Source organism: Pezoporus wallicus, unplaced genomic scaffold, assembly GCF_028554395.1.
Source record: "Pezoporus wallicus isolate ANWC-B61680 ecotype Strahan unplaced genomic scaffold, APGP_CSIRO_Pwel_v1 contig_7461, whole genome shotgun sequence".
Taxonomy (NCBI): Eukaryota; Metazoa; Chordata; class Aves; order Psittaciformes; family Psittacidae; genus Pezoporus; species Pezoporus wallicus.
The window spans coordinates 1,722,384-1,741,288 of record NW_026637976.1 but is presented as its reverse complement, the minus strand read 5'-3'; the positions used below and the strand labels follow the sequence as shown (position 1 = coordinate 1,741,288).

The 18,905-nt window shown below is 45.3% G+C and overlaps 1 protein-coding gene across 11 annotated transcripts in view; it reads left to right on the top strand.

The window, feature by feature from the left end:
- TENM4 (teneurin transmembrane protein 4) overlaps nt 1-18,905 on the top strand; it is a 755,231-nt gene that overhangs the window by 638,765 nt on the left and 97,561 nt on the right. For all 11 annotated transcript variants that reach the window (XM_057408504.1, XM_057408506.1, XM_057408511.1 and 8 more), the window contains one exon: nt 11,931-12,147. In XM_057408504.1, coding sequence (XP_057264487.1) covers nt 11,931-12,147 — 217 coding nt within the window. The remainder of the gene's footprint in view (nt 1-11,930; nt 12,148-18,905) is intronic.

The following is an 18,905-nucleotide window of genomic DNA, read 5'->3' as shown; positions in this document are numbered from 1 at the left end:
GAAAGGCAAGAGTCTTTCTCAGGTGAAAAATATGTCTGGAATATGAATGTTCCTGCTACTATCTAACACTTCAGATTCATTGGAGGTTGATGTTCAGTTGCCTGCTGTTCTCTGCTGCCTCTTCCCAGTTGAAACACATCCAAAGGCTTGTATTAGTGATTAATGCAGGATAATTTGGATAGATAGACAGGTGGATGGATAAATAGGTAGGTAGATAGGTAGATGGATAGATAGATAGGTGGATAGAGAGATAGATGATAAATAGATAACCTTCCCAGTCAAATAATGCTGGCCTATCCTAATGTATATTACATAGAAGTATAGGAGCTTCATTTCTCTGTCACCTAGTCAAAGATCTTTGTTTGGGAGTGAAGAAAATAAGCCATCCTGTTCCCTTTTTCTGCAGGAATTGTACTAGTGAGGCTTCTGCCCCTCAGTTTCTATCTCATTCATCACAGCTACATGCAATGCTTTTAGCCTAGCATGAGCACAGGGTTCCAATGTACACGTAGGCCCATTTTGCCTTTGCAGGTTTAGACTGTGCTCCACCAGATGCTACCCAAGACCTAGCAAGTGGAGCAGTGCTGATGCTTTCCTTCTCTCCATCCTCCTGGGCCAGAACAACTAAATGCTGCCTTAATCTTCCAACCCTGGAGCAGTGAGCAGGTCAGAGGCACCATGGCACTGCCCAAGGGATTTTGGCCTTTCCTTGCAGCCCTGAGTATTATTGCTGCCACTAAAAACCAACTCTCACTTCAAGGATGATGTAATTCAGGACTGGATTCAATGTAGTTTGTTTAACTGTACCATAGCCCATTGGCACAACTCCACAGAGTAATCATGGCTTGGAAGGGACCTTAAAGTTCATCCAGTTCCAGCCCCCTTCCATGAGCAGGGACCCCTTCCACTAGAGCAGCTTGCTCCAAGCCCCTGTGTCCAACCTGGCTTTGAGCACTGCCAGGGATGGGGCAGCCACAGCTTCTCTGGGCACCTTGTGCCAGCGCCTCAGCACCCTCACAGGGAAGAGCTTCTGCCTAAGAGCTCATCTCAGTCTCCCCTCGGGCAGGTTCAAGCCATTCCCCCTCGGCCTGTCCCTACAGACCCTTGTCCCAAGCCCCTCTCCAGCTTTCCTGCAGCCCCTTTAGGCACTGGAGCTGCTCTCAGGTCTCCCCTTCAGGAGCCTTCTCTTCTCCAGGCTGACCCAGCCCAGCTCTCTCAGCCTGGCTCCAGAGCAGAGCTGCTCCAGCCCTCGCAGCATCTCCGTGGCCTCCTCTGGAGTCGCTCCAACAGCTCCACATCCCTCTTGTGCTGCTGCCCCAGAGCTGGATGCAGGCCTACAGGACTCACGAGTCCATCATGTCTTACTTGCCCCATTCAAGGATCAGGTCGTGCTTGTAGGAAGGTGAAGCCTTGCACAATGCTTTGGGTCAGCACCATTTCAAATCCTTTGGCAAGAGAAGTGCTGGCACTGCTCACTGGCCTTCTTAACACCCATGCGTCCACCATCTGTCCACCACACGCCAAATAACATGTTTGAGAGTTGGCAGGAGCTTGCATTGCTCTTTGCCAGTTCTTAGGGTTACACCTGCGGGTAATGTCAGCATTCTAAAAGGACTTGCAAAGAATCCAGGAGAACCCCAGCACGCAAACCTTTGGCTGTGCAACTGCTGGAGCTGCAGGCAAGGTGGTGGGCTGCTTTTTGTATCTTCCTTTTCTTTGTTCACACTGCAAGGCTTTTATAGCCCGAGAGCATTGTCTCCTGGGCATGGTGTGGGAGCTGCCTGCTTCCTCGAAACCATAAAGAATGATGCATTAATGTGCTAGCTACAGGTATAAAGGGATGTGTTGAGATCTGAATGCACCTGGGTAAACAGCCATCATAAATTAGCATTTACCATCACAGATAGAGCCAGGCAAACAGCAGGGGCATCTTGGAGGAACCAGCAAGCACTGCGAAGCCTGCTGTACCTGGGAAGACTGGATAGCTGGTTTAATTTGTTATAAATCACCCAGCTTCTCTTCCTCTGTTTTATGCTGACTGTTGCTCAACCTTTCTTCAAGCAAGAGAACAAAATGACTGGTTCACATTTTCAGGTTCAGCTCCTTGCTGGTTCTCTGTTGGATAGTAACATTTGGGGATCACCTGCTGCAGGCTGTTAGCACTGTCAGGAGGGTAGTGTGAACCTATGTGTCACAGCATCGAGAAGCAGGTGTAGTTGGTTGTGCCATTAGACAGGATGATGGGTTGTGATCTGAGGGTCTAAGCAGTGGTTATGGGTTGTCTTTACAGCTTGGGACAGTTCCTGGTACTTCTGACTAGTGCTTAATGAAATGCTTTTGATTAATAGATGAAGAAAGAAACCATGAAAGTCTCCTCTGTGTTGTAAGAACCCTACCACTGTCTGCTGAACTGAGGGAAGTTACTCCTGGGAAGGAGGCAGTGCTGGTGTATGAGATGTAACAAAAGGTGGCATGAACCACCTTCAGAAAACAGGGGCTTGGACATGCATTTCACAAAGCATTTCTGCACCTGAAAAGATGCATAAGCAGAGTTTGGGCACCAGTGCTCAAAGGAGGAACTCAGGGAAGCTCTACCAGACCTCCTTTAGCACCCGAAGCAAACTCTTACCTCTTTGGGCAGAAAGTCTCCTTAGAAACCTAAGGTTTCACCCTGAATGATCTCAGGGTGCGTAGACTGCATGACCAGATTCCTCTTGACCAGAATTTGAGAAACAAGCCTATAGCTGAGCCATCTGAGCCCGCTTTCCAAGCTGTGCTCAGATGATGGCTTGAATTGCCTTGGATTCAGTCAATAGAAACCATGGTAGGGTAGGGTGGTCTTTTCAGCAGTAGCTTAGCACTTGCCAGGAAAGTGAGAGACCTTGAGATGAGGATATCTCAGCTGCTGAGGGTGTGAACCCATTGCTCTCACTAAACATTTCTAAGCTCTGAGTCCCTTTCTCTCAGAGGAATCACTTTTGAGAGGTGTTTTGGCTCAGATTCAGGTACAACCATTGCACGACCATTGACCAGGTTAAGCAGCCTATACTTGCCGCCCACTTGTCTCCTCTGTGCTGGGTAGGGCCCTCACATGCCTTGCTCAGCTTCATGAATTTCATTTGAAACAACGGTTTCCTGCTTTCTGCTCTGCTTTGCTGGCTGTGCAACGTGTAATTCCCTTTAAGAGCCTGCCTGGAGAAAGGAAGAAACCCAAGAAGCCAGCTGCATCAACTGTATGCTCCAGAGCAGTGATGAGCTGGAGGATGCTGTGAACTCGTAGACTCTAAACACGTTATTATAGCTCTGCTTTATGCCCAACTAGTGGTGATTATCGTGTGTTTTCTGTCATTTCCTCCTTCCACTTCCCTTCTTCTTCACTTCAGATGCTTTTTGAACAAGAATGTGGCTCTGGATTAGTATAAACCTTTTGCAGAGTATTTCTCTAGTGCCTGGCACTGCAGAGCTCTGCTGCTGCACTAAAGCCCAAGGAATCCTGTAATTCAAATACATGATTGCTATTACATCTGACTATATTATTTGGAACTTGCAAACATATGCTGAGCACTTAGGGAAAGACATGAGGGTGATTCCTTTCCCAGGCAGCCAGCACTCTCATTTAAGCAGGATACAACCAGGGAGAACCTTATTCAGGCAAAATCAAAACAGAGCAGGTGGGATAAGAAAGAGCGAAGAGAACATTAATCAGCCCCATGATCACAAGGGCTTTTGTTCCTTACTCTGGTTTCCCTTTGATTCCTTACAGTGGGGCCGAAAGCTACAACTCTTTTGTTGACTAGGTAAAATTGTTCTCTGTGAAGCACTGGAGTAAAGCCTATATATTCCCCAAACCTAATTGAATTGAGTGTCGGTCCTCAGCTTGGGGCACAGCATCATTACTTCTGTAAAGCTCCATCAGCACAAGCATTCCTTTGAATAATAACTTGCTTTTTGTACAGAAGCGCTGAGCCATTCCTTTAGTCTCTGTTTCACCAGAGTCTAGACTAGAGCTGGAAGGGTAAAACCTGTTTTTCTCTATGGTAAGACTAACATTTTGTTAGCTTTACCTTTGAGCATCTTCATCAGACCTCAGAGCAGCTTCCAGTATCTGAAGGGGGCCTACAAGGATGCTGGAGAGGGACCATAGTGATAGGACAGGGGGTGATGGGTTCAAACTGAAACGGGGAAGTTCAGGTTGGATATAAGGAAGAAGTTCTTCCCTGTGAGAATGCTGAGGGACTGGCACAGGGTGCCCAGAGAAGTAGCAAATGCTCCATCCCTGGCAGTGTTCAAGACCAGGTTTGACAGAGCCTTGGGTGCCATGGTTTAGTGTGAGGTGTCCCTGCCCGTGGCAGGGGGGTTGGAACTGGATGATCTTAAGGTCCTTTCCAACCCAAACCATTCTGTGATTCTATGATTCAATGATTTTAAACCCTTCCCATTCAAACTCTCCCAGTAATACATCCAAAAACATCACAGAACAAGGGAGTGCCCCCACAAAAAGTGATAATGTTGTCTGGTGAATGACACAGAAAATGAAAGATAAGAACTGGATGAGGTGAGACACAATTAATTGTACAATTGGTGCATTTTATGCTTTCACTGGCAGTGAAAGACAATAAGGTTTTATTGTTATTTATTATTCAGGTAAATGCTCCATCCCTGGCAGTGTTCAAGGCCAGGCTGAGCAGAGCCTTTGTGGTCTAGTGTGAGGCGTCCTGCCCATGGCAGGGGGTTGGAACTGGGTGATGTTAAGGTCCTTTCCAGCCCTAACTATTCTGTGATTCTATGATTTTCTTTCTAGCTTTGCTTTGCCTTGTACAGTTCCTCACAGAGGCTCTTCCCCCTGCAGTCAGTAGCAAAAAGTCTCCTGATCTTTAGCAGGAGCATTCCTTGAGTTTGTCATCCAAGATTTTCCCTAATAAGGCTCCTTAGACTGACCTCCTCCTGCCTGCCTGTGTGTCCACAGCTCCTCATGTCCACAGGATGCTCTCTGTGTACCAACAGCTCCATCCCTGCCTGTGGCTTGCTTGCCCCAGCCTGACACTTGACATGCAGCACCTGCCAAAGTCTGCTTAAACACGTAATAACACCTCTGGCTGAAGACTGTTTGCATTCTGTTGTTGCTGTTAGCATGAGGGATTTCTATCGCAGCATCCGTAATTCTGTAGCAATGCTCAATTATTCAGTCTAAGATGCTGCCCATTAAATCAGGCAACACAATTGTGGGGCCAGGAAAAGCCACAGCTCATTTGAAATTTTATTAGCTCTTGGCTGCTCTTGTTTTTTTGCAGAAGTTGCCTCTCAAAACCAGCCCTTTGCTGCTGTGCAGAACTCTCAGCCTTGACACCTTGCTGCTGCTGCGTGGTGGTGGGTGAGGGACTCGGAAGCTGAAGTACATGGGGCTTGAAAGAGGAATGAGACTGCAGTGGGATTTATGAGCACTTTGCAGCCAGCAAGTGCAGCAGCAAGCTGAGGAATGCAGGGACAGCAGCCCTATTATGTTGAAGAGTAGTTCTTTTGCAGGACAGTAGTGGCTGTGAACACAACAAATAGTTTTGATTCTGAGGGGGGAACGCATCATGCATTTCATCATAGTTTAGAGGTAAGCCAAGAGATCTGCAATAGGAGTTCAGTAGGAGATTTTCCTATCAGTTTTTCCTGTCAGTTAGTGGCTGGTTGGGTGTGCTAGGATCTTAAACCATTCCTAGCAAAAGAGGCTTTCATAGAAGCTGGAGTTTCTGGGTGTAAAGGCTGATGGGCAAGGAAGACAGTCACAAACCCCTTTAGTTACTCAATGCCTGCCTCATCCTGTGTACCCTGGTGGGAAGGAGCATGTCCCGTTTAACCGATCCCCAGGCAGCTGTGGTGCTTTCCAAACCAAGCCTGTTCTGCCATGACACACCTGCAACAGGCTCAGTTTTGGGGCTCAGATCCTGCTAGGGACCCCTTCCACTGGGGCAGCTTGCTCCAAGCCCCTGTGTCCAACCTGGCCTTGAACACTGCCAGGGATGGGGCAGCCACAGCTTCTCTGGGCACCCTGTGCCAGCGCCTCAGCACCCACACAGGGAAGAGCTTCTGCCTAATGTCTAATCTAAATCTTCCTTCTGTCATCTTAAAGCCAAGATCAAGGTTCTACTCCAAGAAGGCACAGGTAACTATTGCTTAGTCCATTCCGTGAAGCAATGCTTGTATAGAGAACAGGCTGAAAATACATTGGCAGATGCAGATCTTTAATGAGAATTATGGTTATGTCATTGGGTTTTCTTGGCTCTTCAGAGCTCTTTGCAACTGTTCTTCCCTGTGTGGCTGCTGAGGCGCTGGCACAGGGTGCCCAGAGAAGCTGTGGCTGCCCCATCCCTGGCAGTGTTCAAGGCCAGGTTGGACACAGGGGCTTGGAGCAAGCTGCTCTAGTGGAAGGGGTCCCTGCCCACAGCAGAGAGTTGAAACTGGATGAGCTTTAAGGTCCCTTCCAACACAAACCAGTCTGGGATTCTATGATTTCATCCACAAGATACAAGCTAGATGCAACAATCCCAAAGTAAACCTCACTGTCTTGTAATACAGAGCACAGATTATCTGATCAAAGTGGACTTGTTCCCCTAAAAAGTAATGTTGTCTGAGTAAATTGGAGCTGCTTTATCCTCAGTGGCTGAAATGGAACATTTCCTGCTGAGCCCAGCTCCTTCTCCTTCATGTCTGTCCCTGTCTGAAGGGAATGAGTCAGGGCTCACAAGATGACCTCCAGAGGACCCATCCAGCATTCCTTACTCTATGATGACATGAGTCTTGGTGAAAGATGCAAACCATTGATCCCATTATTTACCAGATGCGGCAGTGTCTTGCCAATGGCTCCCTTTTCACAAGGCACTGATATGATTCACCCCATGGTAACTCTGAGATTGCAGAAGGTATTTATTTCATGGCTTTATACAAAGAAAGTGTGACAAAAGAGCTTTATTTTTGGCAGGACTGCCTAAAGGACACGTGTGTCTATAGAGGATGCATAAAGCATCCTAAAGATGTGAAAACTCTTATTCCATGGAAATAATAAGGAACACAAGAGGTGGTTTAAAATCTGGCTCAGTGACAGGTCTTCAAATTAATTTGTTAGCTGAAAGGCACCCACGATTGTTTCTGAAGGGATTCCTTGGAACTGGTTGTTGTATCCAACCCTATTCAGCATTTTCAGCATTATCTTTAAATGTAGTTTAAATGTCTCTTGGCAAAAGCTTCAGGTCACCCAGAGCTTGATACGGTGGTGAACAGTGTACCTGGATCATTGGGATACAGTGACCTGACTCACATCAAGACAAGGTGACAATCAAACCTAATGTGTCTTAATGCAGCAAAATGCAAGATAATACCCCTGAGAGCCAGGAAAGCACGTTCTGCTTATGGGGTGTGAGACTCTTGAGAAGCAATGACTCAGAACAGGATTTAGAGGTCACTGGAGATCATTGTCTCAACATGAGTTCTCAGTGCAAGCCTGTTGCTGAAAGGCTATGGTGAACCTTAGAACTATAAAACACCCAAAGTTGGGATGTGATCTCTCTCTTCTGTACCCAGTATTGCTGCTGCCACAGTTCTGTGTCCAGTGTTGGTGCCCACACATCCCAAATGATGTGAAATTACTGGAAAGGGATCAAAGGATGGTACACACAATATCCAGCCACTGGAAAATAGACCTTATGATGGGAAGCTTAATCTTCCTCAGCTGTTCAGAGGAAAGGTTTGGAATGGGTTGCTGCTCTGTGCGGAGGGACTTGCACATGGAAAGACATCTGAGCATGCAGGGCAGAAGAAAACATCGGTAACCTTGCAGATAAAGGCAAACCAAGTTCCAGTGGTGGGCTCTTGGAGTTAGCGAAATTCAACCTTGAAATCAGATGCAGTTTCCTAGCAGTAATTAAGCATTTGAATAGCTTTCCAGAGGAAGTGGTGGACTCACTGTAATCAGCTGTCTTTGATATATGAGACATCTTCCTAAAAGACAGGCTTTCATTCAGTTCTTGGGGGAAAAGAAACGAACAGCCTGTGTATATAAGAGGTCAGACAAGCTGATCATAGTAGCCTGTTTGACCTTAAAGCATATGAATCACTGTAATCCCTCTAAGCAAGACTTTAAACCTTGCATGGAGATATTTCAGCAGCACATTTGTTCTCTGCTCTGAAGAGCCATGGACATATTATGGCTGTAAGTAGCATAAGGGAGCTGCCCTTTTGAAAACCCAGAGCTGTATCAATGTGTCCATAACTAAGAACTTACAGTGCTGTATATCTGTACTCTTGGAGCTACCGGAGTTAGGAATCCTCACGTGGATCGTGGACCTCTATGGCTTTGCTGCTGCAAAACTTGGGGTGCAGAAGCTGTGGTCCACGTTCACCTCTTTCAGTTACCTCTCTCTGAAATATGTGCAGTGGTTCCTAAGGAAAATTCACCTTTATGCTTTATACATTTCAAAGGTGTTTTGCATTGCGACCTCATGTTGTTCTGTGAGATCGTACCTTGCTGTATTCTCCTTCCCATGTTTGTTTTTGTCTATTTGGACTATTAAAACAGGAGGTTTATTTTGCTCTGATGTTATTTTCTATTAATCCACGCAGCTCCCTGAACACTCACTCTTCATGGGCAGGGAGCTTCTTACTAATGTCACTTTATCCTCACTCTTCTGATGCATCCAGCGAGAGATCTCAGGGCATGAGAAGTCATAGCTGTGGCTACCTCCTTACAATTCACTGTAAGGCACCAATTGTTTCACTTGTGGACCATACAAGAAGAAAACAATATTCAGATGGAGACATCACTATTTATGATTCGGTTTGTAGCTTAACTCTTGCTGTTCTACATGGCTACCTCCTTACAATTCACTGTAAGGCACCAATTGTTTCACTTGTGGACCATACAAGAAGAAAACAATATTCAGATGGAGACATCACTATTTATGATCCGGTTTGTAGCTTAACTCTTGCTGTTCTACATGGCTCAGACAAAAATGGCCTTCACATTTTCTAAGCTGAAGAAGTGCTTTGCCCTGAAACTGCTATTGGTGTTAGAGGGGGTTGAATAGCTAAACCCCTTTTGAGCTCTTGAGGACCTTAATGACTTTAAGATGTCCCTGCCCATGGCAGGGGGAGACACTAGGTGATCTTAAGGTCATTTCCAACCCTAACTGTTCTATGATTCTATGATCCTGTGTCCATGACAAACCTCTTTGGTGTAATTACCCTCAAGAGTATCTGAAGGAGGTTACAAGGATGCTGGAGAGGGACTCATTATCAGGAACTGTAGTGATAGGATAAGGGGTGATGGGTTCAAACTGAAACAGGGGAAGTTCAGGTTAGACATAAGGAAGAAGTTCTTTACTGTGAGGGCGCTGAGGCACTGGAATGGGTGCCCAGAGAAGTGGTGAATGCTCCATCCCTGGCAGTGTTCAAGGCCAGGTTGGACAGAGCCTTGAGTGACATGGATTAGTGTGAGGTGTCCCTGCCCATGGCAGGGGGGTTGGAACTGGATGATCTTAAGGTCCTTTCCAACCCAAACCATTCTATGATTCTATGAACTTACTCCTTCCAGGCCTGAAACACATCAGTTGAAAGTCTTATCTTCAGATGAGTCCCACCTATACATTCCTTCGGCATTCCCACCTATACAAAACCTTGTGCTGTGCATCTGCTCTTCGAACATTTACCTCCTGTTTCCTGCAAAGACAACGTTTTCTTGCTGTCTTGCAGCTTCAGGTCCCAAAACACATTTCCAATATAAAAGGCAGGGTAATGAAGAGCTATGGTACAGCTGGTTTGCCATCCCCTCAGTATACTGTGTGTCTGTAGCCTTAGAAAACGTTATTAATGTGTGGAGAAAATGACAACATTTTATCTTGCTTGAAGCTGGAGTCAATACAACAACAGGGCTGGTTTGTTGTTTCTTTTCCATTTCTTTTTCTATGGATAAGTATATTACATCTATGCTGGGTTCCATTCTGTGAACGCTCTCTCAAACTCCATCTGAGGTTTGACGTTACAGGATCCTACTGGCCTAATCATCTGCAGCAAGTCATATTTCTAATGGGCAAATAAAGCCATTTCATTATCCCCAGTCACCAAGAGGAAAGGCAGATGGGTGGGTTTTGTGCCCAAGATGAAACTTTGGGGGCAATTTTGCAGGGAGCTATAAAGAGGTATCAGAACAGAGGTGAGGATAACGGATGGGATTTCAAAAGCACTTTTGCTGGTCTAACACTGCTCCCATTGTCATTAATAGCAGGTGTAGAGCACTTGTGAAAATTACTCATTGTGTGTGAGTGTACATGACTCCATGGAGCAGATATTCATTGCATTTTGACCTCCACATAGACTGGAAGCTCTGGGATCAGTGAACAGGCTTTTAGTTTAGTTTTTGGTGTATGGGTAACTATATGAACTGATGTTCCAGTGCTGTTTTATAACACTAAAGTCTTCCAAGAATGGAGCAGGTATAACTCAACAGAATCTAAGTCTATGGCACATAAGCCATCATAAGTACCAGATCAGATTCCCATCTTTATTTATATTAGGGTAAATTCAAAGTAGTGTTAGGAACATTAGTGAAAGCAGCTCTAATTCATACTGATGTAACTGGGATGAAACTGAAGCTCCCAACCTGTAATAATGCCAAATTGTCTTGCTTTAATTTACTGTTTCTTTGAAATTAAAAATACATCATCCTGACAACTCTAAATCTCATCCCACTTCAGGACAAACCTACCTCTCAGGACAGTGTTGCTATCTCAGCCCATTTGTTTCTTGCCTCTGTGCTGACATGGTTAGTAGGATGCTGGGTGTAAAGGTGGTTTCTCTGATACATAGAGCTCCCAGCAGCTACACTGAGACCCAGCACTCATTTCACATAGGTGAACATGCCAATGCGAACAGCCACCACATGGTAACAATTTCCATTCACTGTCAAACTGTCTTGCTTGAACTGATGAGTTGGAAGTGAAGGGCTTCATATCCCATTACCCCGGAACAAAACCGTCCAGTTCCCTTATCTGATTTAAAGGTCCATCTCTACTACATGCTAACAACCTCTATTTCTAAATGCCATGCTTCATCAAACTTCTTCTGAGCTTTTCTTTGGAATCCCTTTCCTGTCACTGCTTTTAACTAAGCTGTTGGCAATGAGCGGTGGCATCTCAAAATGAACTGGGGAATGCTGCTATGGTGCTGGGAGGGGAAGTGCTACTGTCTATGCATCTGATACTTGACAGACATGAAACCCCTTGTTTTACTGGAGTACACTTAGTGAGCTTTTCTCACGTGTGTCCAATGCTGTTATTGTTGTTATTATTAATTTAGTGCTGCTGAAAGTACAAGATTTATATCCTGAGAGTATGAAGTCATCTGTTTCTCTGTGTCTGCATGGAATAAATGTGACAGAAGCCAACAGAGATCAAACCTTCCCAGAGAAATCTCCCTTACTTTCTCATCTATCTAGCCAGAATCTTTAGTGGGTTTGTATGTATAGGTCTCTCTGTAGCAATGGTAGATACCATGGCTTTAATCACTCTTTATTCCAACTGCAACCGTGCTGAGGCACTGGCACAGGGTGCCCAGAGAAGCTGTGGCTGCCCCATCCCTGGCAGTGTTCAAGGCCAGGTTGGACACAGGGGCTTGGAGCAAGCTGCTCCAGTGGAAGGTGTCCCTGCCCGTGGTAGGGGGCTGGAACTGGATGAACTTTAAGCTCCCTTCCAACCCAAACGAGTCTGGGATTCTATGGTATGGTGCAATGTGCCTGTGATTTATTTGGGACTTTAAGGGAACATGCTTTACTCTGTGAAGGTGTAAATTCACATTTCTCTGTTGTGTGCATTGGAAAGAGATGGTGGAGCCTGAAGTCTACAACACCCACTGTTATTTACCATTGCTCTAAAATCTTCCTTACCTTTCTGCAGATGGCCTGGTGGATTGCATGGACCCAGACTGCTGCTTGCAACCGCTGTGTCACATCAATGCGCTGTGCCTGGGCTCCCCGGACCCCCTGGATATCATCCAGGAGACACAAGCCCCCGTGTCGCAGCAGAGCTTGCATTCATTCTATGATCGAATCAAGTTCCTGATCGGCAAGGACAGCACTCATGTCATCCCAGGAGACAATCCTTTTGAAGGAGGGTGAGTGAATTTGGGGTTTGATTCAGTAAGAGATAAGGTGTAAACCACGTGGCCATTGTAAGACATGGAATGGCAGCAAGATCCAAAACACCAAAAGATGTCTAAGGGAAGTAGATATCTGAAGAATTCTGTCTCCTCATCTGCAGTGTCCTGGCAGCAGTTAAGACAAGATGTGTCTCCCAATGCATATGGGCAGTTGCATCTTTCCTTCTTTCTCTTATTTCAAGACATGAAAGCCACCCATTTAAGGTGACTTTTCTGGTTCAAGTGACTGATAATTTCCAGAAGTATCTCATAACAGTAATGGCATACCCTCTTCCATTGGCAGAGCCAAAATATAGGGAAACCAGAATGGTATTTACAATCTATAATGTGACTCGTAGAGACCTCGAAAGAACTGAAGACAATCTGACAGACTAGGGAGGGCTATTGGAGTGATTTCCATTATAAGCAACCAACTCCAATATAGATTGGTTTTAATAGTGAGACGTTCTTTATCACTGCAATCACCATCAACAATAGGAAGTGGCAAAGGAGCCTTACACAGGTCACTTCTGTGACTGCATCTCAGCCATTTAAGTACATGCCTGGCTGTCAGGGAGGTCATCCCTTTAAAATCATGTAGCAGGATGCCATAATACCTACCCTGTGGTGTCAGATTCTTGGATCATTCAGTGTCGGCCCTGATTGTTGCCTTTCAGAAGTGATGACCCTGAGCCAGGAGGTGGTTCTTAGATTTGGGCTCCATTGAATTCCACCCAGTCATTAAATGCTTACTTTCAGCTTTCCCACACACAGCACTGAATAAGTTGGTACTGAAAATGTACAAGCCTCATGTTTGTGTGGGTATTTATTTCAGCACTTGAATCTCAGAAGGTCTCTCAGGCTCTTCTGGGCCTGACCTAGTGCTTTTCCATGAAGGAACATCTCCAGCATCCCTTGGGTACTACCTCCTGTATGTCATTGTCCCCGGTGGTCCACAGGCTGACCTCAGACATGAGCCACTTAGAAGCACACCAGGGTCAGGGAGCTGGCTTGATGTGATAGTTTCCCTGATTTGTCTTGCTGCCAAGCTCTTCAGGGTCCAAGAAAGCTGACAACAGTGATTCAGACTAAGGCCAAACCCTCATTATGTCACAAGCTCTTCTTCTTCATCAGAATTCTGAAGGTTGCAGGTTCTGGATGCTGAAGAGTCCAGACTCTGGACTAAATGTTGGCACAGTGAATTCTCTGCTTTCAGTTGTTGTGATGTTGTTGCTGTAAAATCAGGCTTTGAATATAAAATAGAGTTACATAAACTGCTACAGGATTTACATCCGATCTGATGATAGATCTCTATGTAGGAAAGAATTACCAATCATCTGTAGATGTCCTGCTAAAAGGAAGATTCAGGATTCAAAAGGAGCACCTGCTACCAGAAATGTTTATCTGGCATCCAGATTACTAGAGGGAGGGAATGGGAAGATTCAGATCAGTAGGAAAGGTTTTAATGATTGCTTTTCATTAGCTGCAGTGGAACTAATAAATGGGGCTCCTTGCTCCATTAAGGTAACACAAAGAATTATACAGATAGGGATGATTTATGAGGTTGCCATTCTTAAAATACCAACATAGGGTGTATATCACTAAATATGGTCTACAAATATGTCACCTCAATCTATGATTGTATTGCATCTCTCACATTAAATATCTTGACTCATCACAAGAGCAGTTGCAAATGGCACTGAAGGACCTCAACAGGAGGTGTGTTTTACCCCTGAGACAGAACCACAGCACATGCTCCAGGCTTACCAGTCTGTTGGGTTCCTAAAAATGACATTTGAGGATCTTAAAGCATGGTGTAAGTTCCTCTTAGTTCTTAAAGATCCTATGGGTCTGGATAAACTCAACCACTGCAAGTGGTTTCTGCTTACTTAGATCATAGACTATAGGATCATAGAATGGTTTGGGTTGGAAAGGACTTTAAGGTCATCCAGTTCCAACCCTCTGCCATGGGCAGGGACTTGGTTTCTCTTTGCAATTTCAGTTATCTGATTTCACCACCTAGAAGCTGAACCTCTGAAGAGATGTCTCTGACACCCTGCAAATGACAGTGCTTCAGCAGAGGTCACACAATGACTGTTCTGTGGAGGAGCATGGGCTGGGACCATCCAGGACCCAGTTAGTCTGGGCAAATGAGACTGATTGTATTTGCATGTGTGGATATGCCCTTTGTTCAGTAGCGTTCTCACTGTTGAATCTCCTCCAGTTGCCTTTACAACAGACACGTGATAGTATGCCTCTTATCCATGGAACTACTCAGTGTCTCCATAAAGATAACAGCCATTTCCATGTCTTCTTCCAGCTGCTGGCTTAATAGCTTGTCCCAACAGGAAGGAAAGCAGAAAATACTTTGTTCTGATGAAGGATTCCAGCACGCTGCCTTAGGATAACCCTGCCATTACTGCTGCTGATTCATGAATCTCCTTCTTGATGTAGGACTGTAGATTGCTGGGCATGGAACACCCTACACCTTTCTGTCCCAGTGCCATCACTCTCATGCAGTAGGACTGGAATTGAATCCAGGCCACTTGCTGGGAGCAGTCCCTCGTGAGCAGGCAACACAGAGGTGACGTGGACCTCTGCCTCCTGCACATCTGATGTCCTGCAGAGACACAGCCCCTGTGGCACAGACACACTCCTCATTCAGACCAGTAACCCCAGCCTGTTCCTCAGGGCTTTCCTAGGCCCTAGCTGCCTGGTTATCACCCCTGAGTGAACTACAGCACATTGGCGTTCCTGTATGTCCAAAGCAGAAGTAGCAGCAGCGTGAAGGAGATGACTGCATTTCTATGCAATCTATTTTGTGGCCTTCAGAAACACAGCTTAGCTTCCCTTTAGAGAGAACAGCAGTGCAGATCACCTAATGGGGACAAATAAAAGAATGCCTCGTGACAGCTAGCCTTTGAGTGAATTTATTATTGAATTACACTCCAGCTTTTTAAGAACAAGCTGAGCTGACAAGCTCTCTCCCTACTGCAGAAGAAAAAGAAAGACAATGATAAATTGCCCTGATGGATAAAGGTAAAGACCTTGTCTCCTCCAAAATACCAGCAATTATATAGTATTCATGTTTGGGAAGAAAAAATAATCATTGCCCATATTGAAATGAGTGTTTATGACGATAAAGCAAGTAGCTAAATTAAATTCTGGATGCACAGAATGTCTTTTCACATCATTTTGATGAACAGATAACAAGTACTCTTCTGCTACTTGATCGTTCTTGTATTGATTTTGAAACCACTTACTCTTGCTGTTTGCTTTGTATTTTTAAGCCATCCTTAGTTGTCCATCACCATAAGGAGCAGCACAAGCTGCAGTGGTGTCAAGTTGTTGACTTTCAAGTAGGACACCTGATATATTTGTGCCCTCTTGTGGGACAGTGTCAGGAAATTGCAAGAACAGGCTGAAGTCCTGCTCCACAAAGCCTTTTATATTAAGTATTGGCACAGTTAAAGAAAACCATGTGCAGAAATGGCATTTTTGGTAAAGAATGTAAATAGATGTGTTTTATACCCCTTCTTTTTGGGACACATTGTGTACATAACATATGTATATGTAAAAAGCATGACCAGCAGGTCAAAGGAGGTGATCCTACCCCTCTACTCTGCTCTCGTGAGACCTCACCTGCAGCATTGTGTGCAGTTCTGGTGTCCTCAACGTAGAAAAGGACATGGAACTGTTGGAACAAGACCAGAGGAAGCCATGAGGATGATCAGGGGCTGGAGCAGCTCCTGTATGGAGACAGGCTGAGAAATCTGGGGCTGTTGAGCCTGGAGAAGAGAAGCTGCGTGGAGACCTCACAGCAGCTTCCAGTGTCTGAAGGGGGCCTATAGGGATGCTGGAGAGGGACTCTTCATTAGGGACTGTAGTGACAGGACAAGGGGTGATGGGTTCTAACTGAAACAGGGGAAGTTTAGATTGGATATAAGAAGGAAATTCTTTCCTGTGAGGGTGGTGAGGCACTGGAATGGGTTGCCCAGGGAAGTTGTGAATGTTCCATCCCTGGCAGTGTTCAAGACCAGGTTGGACGAAGCCTTGGGTACCGTGGTTTAGTGTGAGGTGCCCCTGCCCATGGCAGGGGGGTTGGAACTTGATGAACTTAAGGTCCTTTCCAACTCTAACTATTCTATGATTCTATGTTGCTCCATGTCCCTGCATCCCCACTGTGTGCCGGGCTGTACAAAGTACTCTACTAATCCAGCTGGGGAGGGAATCACAGTGCTGTTAGATGCTGTTAGTACACTCTTTTACTATAAATAAATAAATGGATGGGCTTTATTGTCAAACTGCAGCAACCCCAAGGCCCATCAAATCCAAAATTGTATTTATTGCAGCCAAAGAAAAACTAAGAGAATAAGGGAAGGTCCCGGTGGCTTTCAGGCCTTCAAGAAAAGTGTGATTTGCATAGAATCTCAGACTGGTTTGTGTTGGAAGGGACCTTAAAGTTCATCCAGTTCCAACCCTCTGCCATGGGGAGGGACACCTTCCACTATTCCTTTTTAGCATAAGAAAGCCGACTTTAAAAACTTACATTTGCAGCGTACAGGGCATATATATATAAATTATTTTTTCAGCCTTTTTCTTTTGATTTTAAACTATATAATATGGCATTACATCAGGTTAAAGTGATTATAAGTTGAGCATAGAATTATTTCCATATAATAAACTAATATAATATATGCAGCTACTTACATCCTCTTTGTGGAACACTTGGCCACAGAACCAAACCAGAGCTCCTATCCACTTTTACTGGCTCTTTCCCATAACACAGTTGTGTAATCATAATGTAATTAGATTCCCCTTTCACAAGTGGCAGTAGAAGGAGGTTCTGTTTACAGTCATTAGAAAAACTGGGGTCCAGCTTTTAACCAGCATTAAGAAAACCCTGGCTATTTATTACCAAGCACAAACTCTTGAGTAGAACCTTCCTGATGTGATTTGGATCAGGCAAAGCAGCTGATATAAATGCTCCATCTTCCTGTAGCTGGGATTAAAAGGTCTCAGGTGACACCTGTGTACCCAGGAGCTCTTTTAGAGTGCAGAAGGTAAACCTCAAGCCTTCAGACCTGCCAAGCAGTAAATCAAAGCTCCTGGTGAGGTAAGTACCTCCTGCATTACACAGGTGCTGACACGCACGCTTGGGTTTAGGAGCTGAACTGCAGTGTCGATGCTGATGCGTTCATTTGGAACTGGTGCATAGATATTTGCTTAATGATTATTCAATGTTCAAGGTACACTGCTCTGAAAAAAGAGCACCCACGTGCCCATTGTTGTATGTTACTCACTGATGGACGTGTCTGCTGTGATAACTAAGAGCTGAGTCAGTGGCTCCATTCAGTAAGGGAACATCACTAAAAACTGCATGTCCTATTCGAGGGAAAGATTTGATTATTTCAGTGCTGCATAAGGTTTCTTCAAATTAAATACAGGCTCACTGTCACAATGGTGTTCATGTGGCACCATGGCTTTTGTTGAATCACAAAAGGAGAGGATGAAGTCCCTAAAGGAAGCCTGCAGGAAGGTCCTCTGGAGGAGGGAGAAGTGAAGGTGGCACGTTGAGGGGGCTTTCTGCCCTGAGCTCTTTGCTGCCTCACCTCTGCAGGGGTTTCCTAACCCCAGACCCCACTGGAGAGCTTGAGCACCCCTTGGCCAGCTCAGTTGAAAATCTCCTTTCCTTCTCCTATGGAGCCAGGCTGAGAGAGCTGGGCTGGGTCAGCCTGGAGAAGGGAAGGCTCCTGAAGGGGAGACCTGAGAGCAGCTCCAGTGCCTAAAGGGGCTCCAGGAAAGCTGGAGAGGGGCTTTGGACAAGGGATGTAGGGACAGGCCAAGGGGAATGGCTTTAACCTGCCCGAGGGGAGACTGAGATGAGCTCTTAGGCAGAAGCTCTTCCCTGTGAGGGTGCTGAGGCGCTGGCACAGGGTGCCCAGAGAAGCTGTGGCTGCCCCATCCCTGGCAGTGTTCAAGGGCAGGTTGGACACAGGGGCTTGGAGCAAGCTGCTCTAGTGGAAGGTGTCCCTGCCCACAGCAGAGAGTTGAAACTGGATGGGCGTTAAGGTCCCTTCCAACCCAAACCAGTCTGGGATTCTATGATGATTCAGTGACATTGAATTGCAGGAGAAACTGGTGTGAGCTGATCCTGTTGGCTTTGCGCTGATGCAGCAAGACCAGGTTTGGGGCAGTCCCTTCTAGGTGCTGGTTGCTAAGTACAGGTTTCAGCCATTTCAGTATATCAAGAGGAGTCTGCCGTTTGAGTGTGACATTTGCTTGCTAAATTGGTTAAAACCTCCTACATAAAAAAGCAGTTTTAAAATCCCAATTATAAAATCTCTATATTTTATTGAACCGTTTTTTTCCTAATGGCTTTGGATCATTACAGAGCTATCAGAGAGCTTATATACAGTTAAAGAACTTACCCTACGATCATCCAAAAGAGAGCTTGTTTTAGTATTATCCTTGATTTCCTTCTGTTCTGCTCAGTTTTGCTTTCATGGTGCCTCAAATTCAATGGAAGGAATTGCTTTTATTTTGTGCCTTCTGCAGAGCTGAATCTGTGGTCACAGCTGACAAAGTAAATACCAGATGTAAAATACGATAGTAATACAAGAGCTGGTAAGTTCTGCAGACATTTTTTAGTGACATGAATACATTATTCATCTCTGAAAGTTATTGCACCATAAAGTCTTTATCTCTCATAGAAATAATGGCTATGGTATCAC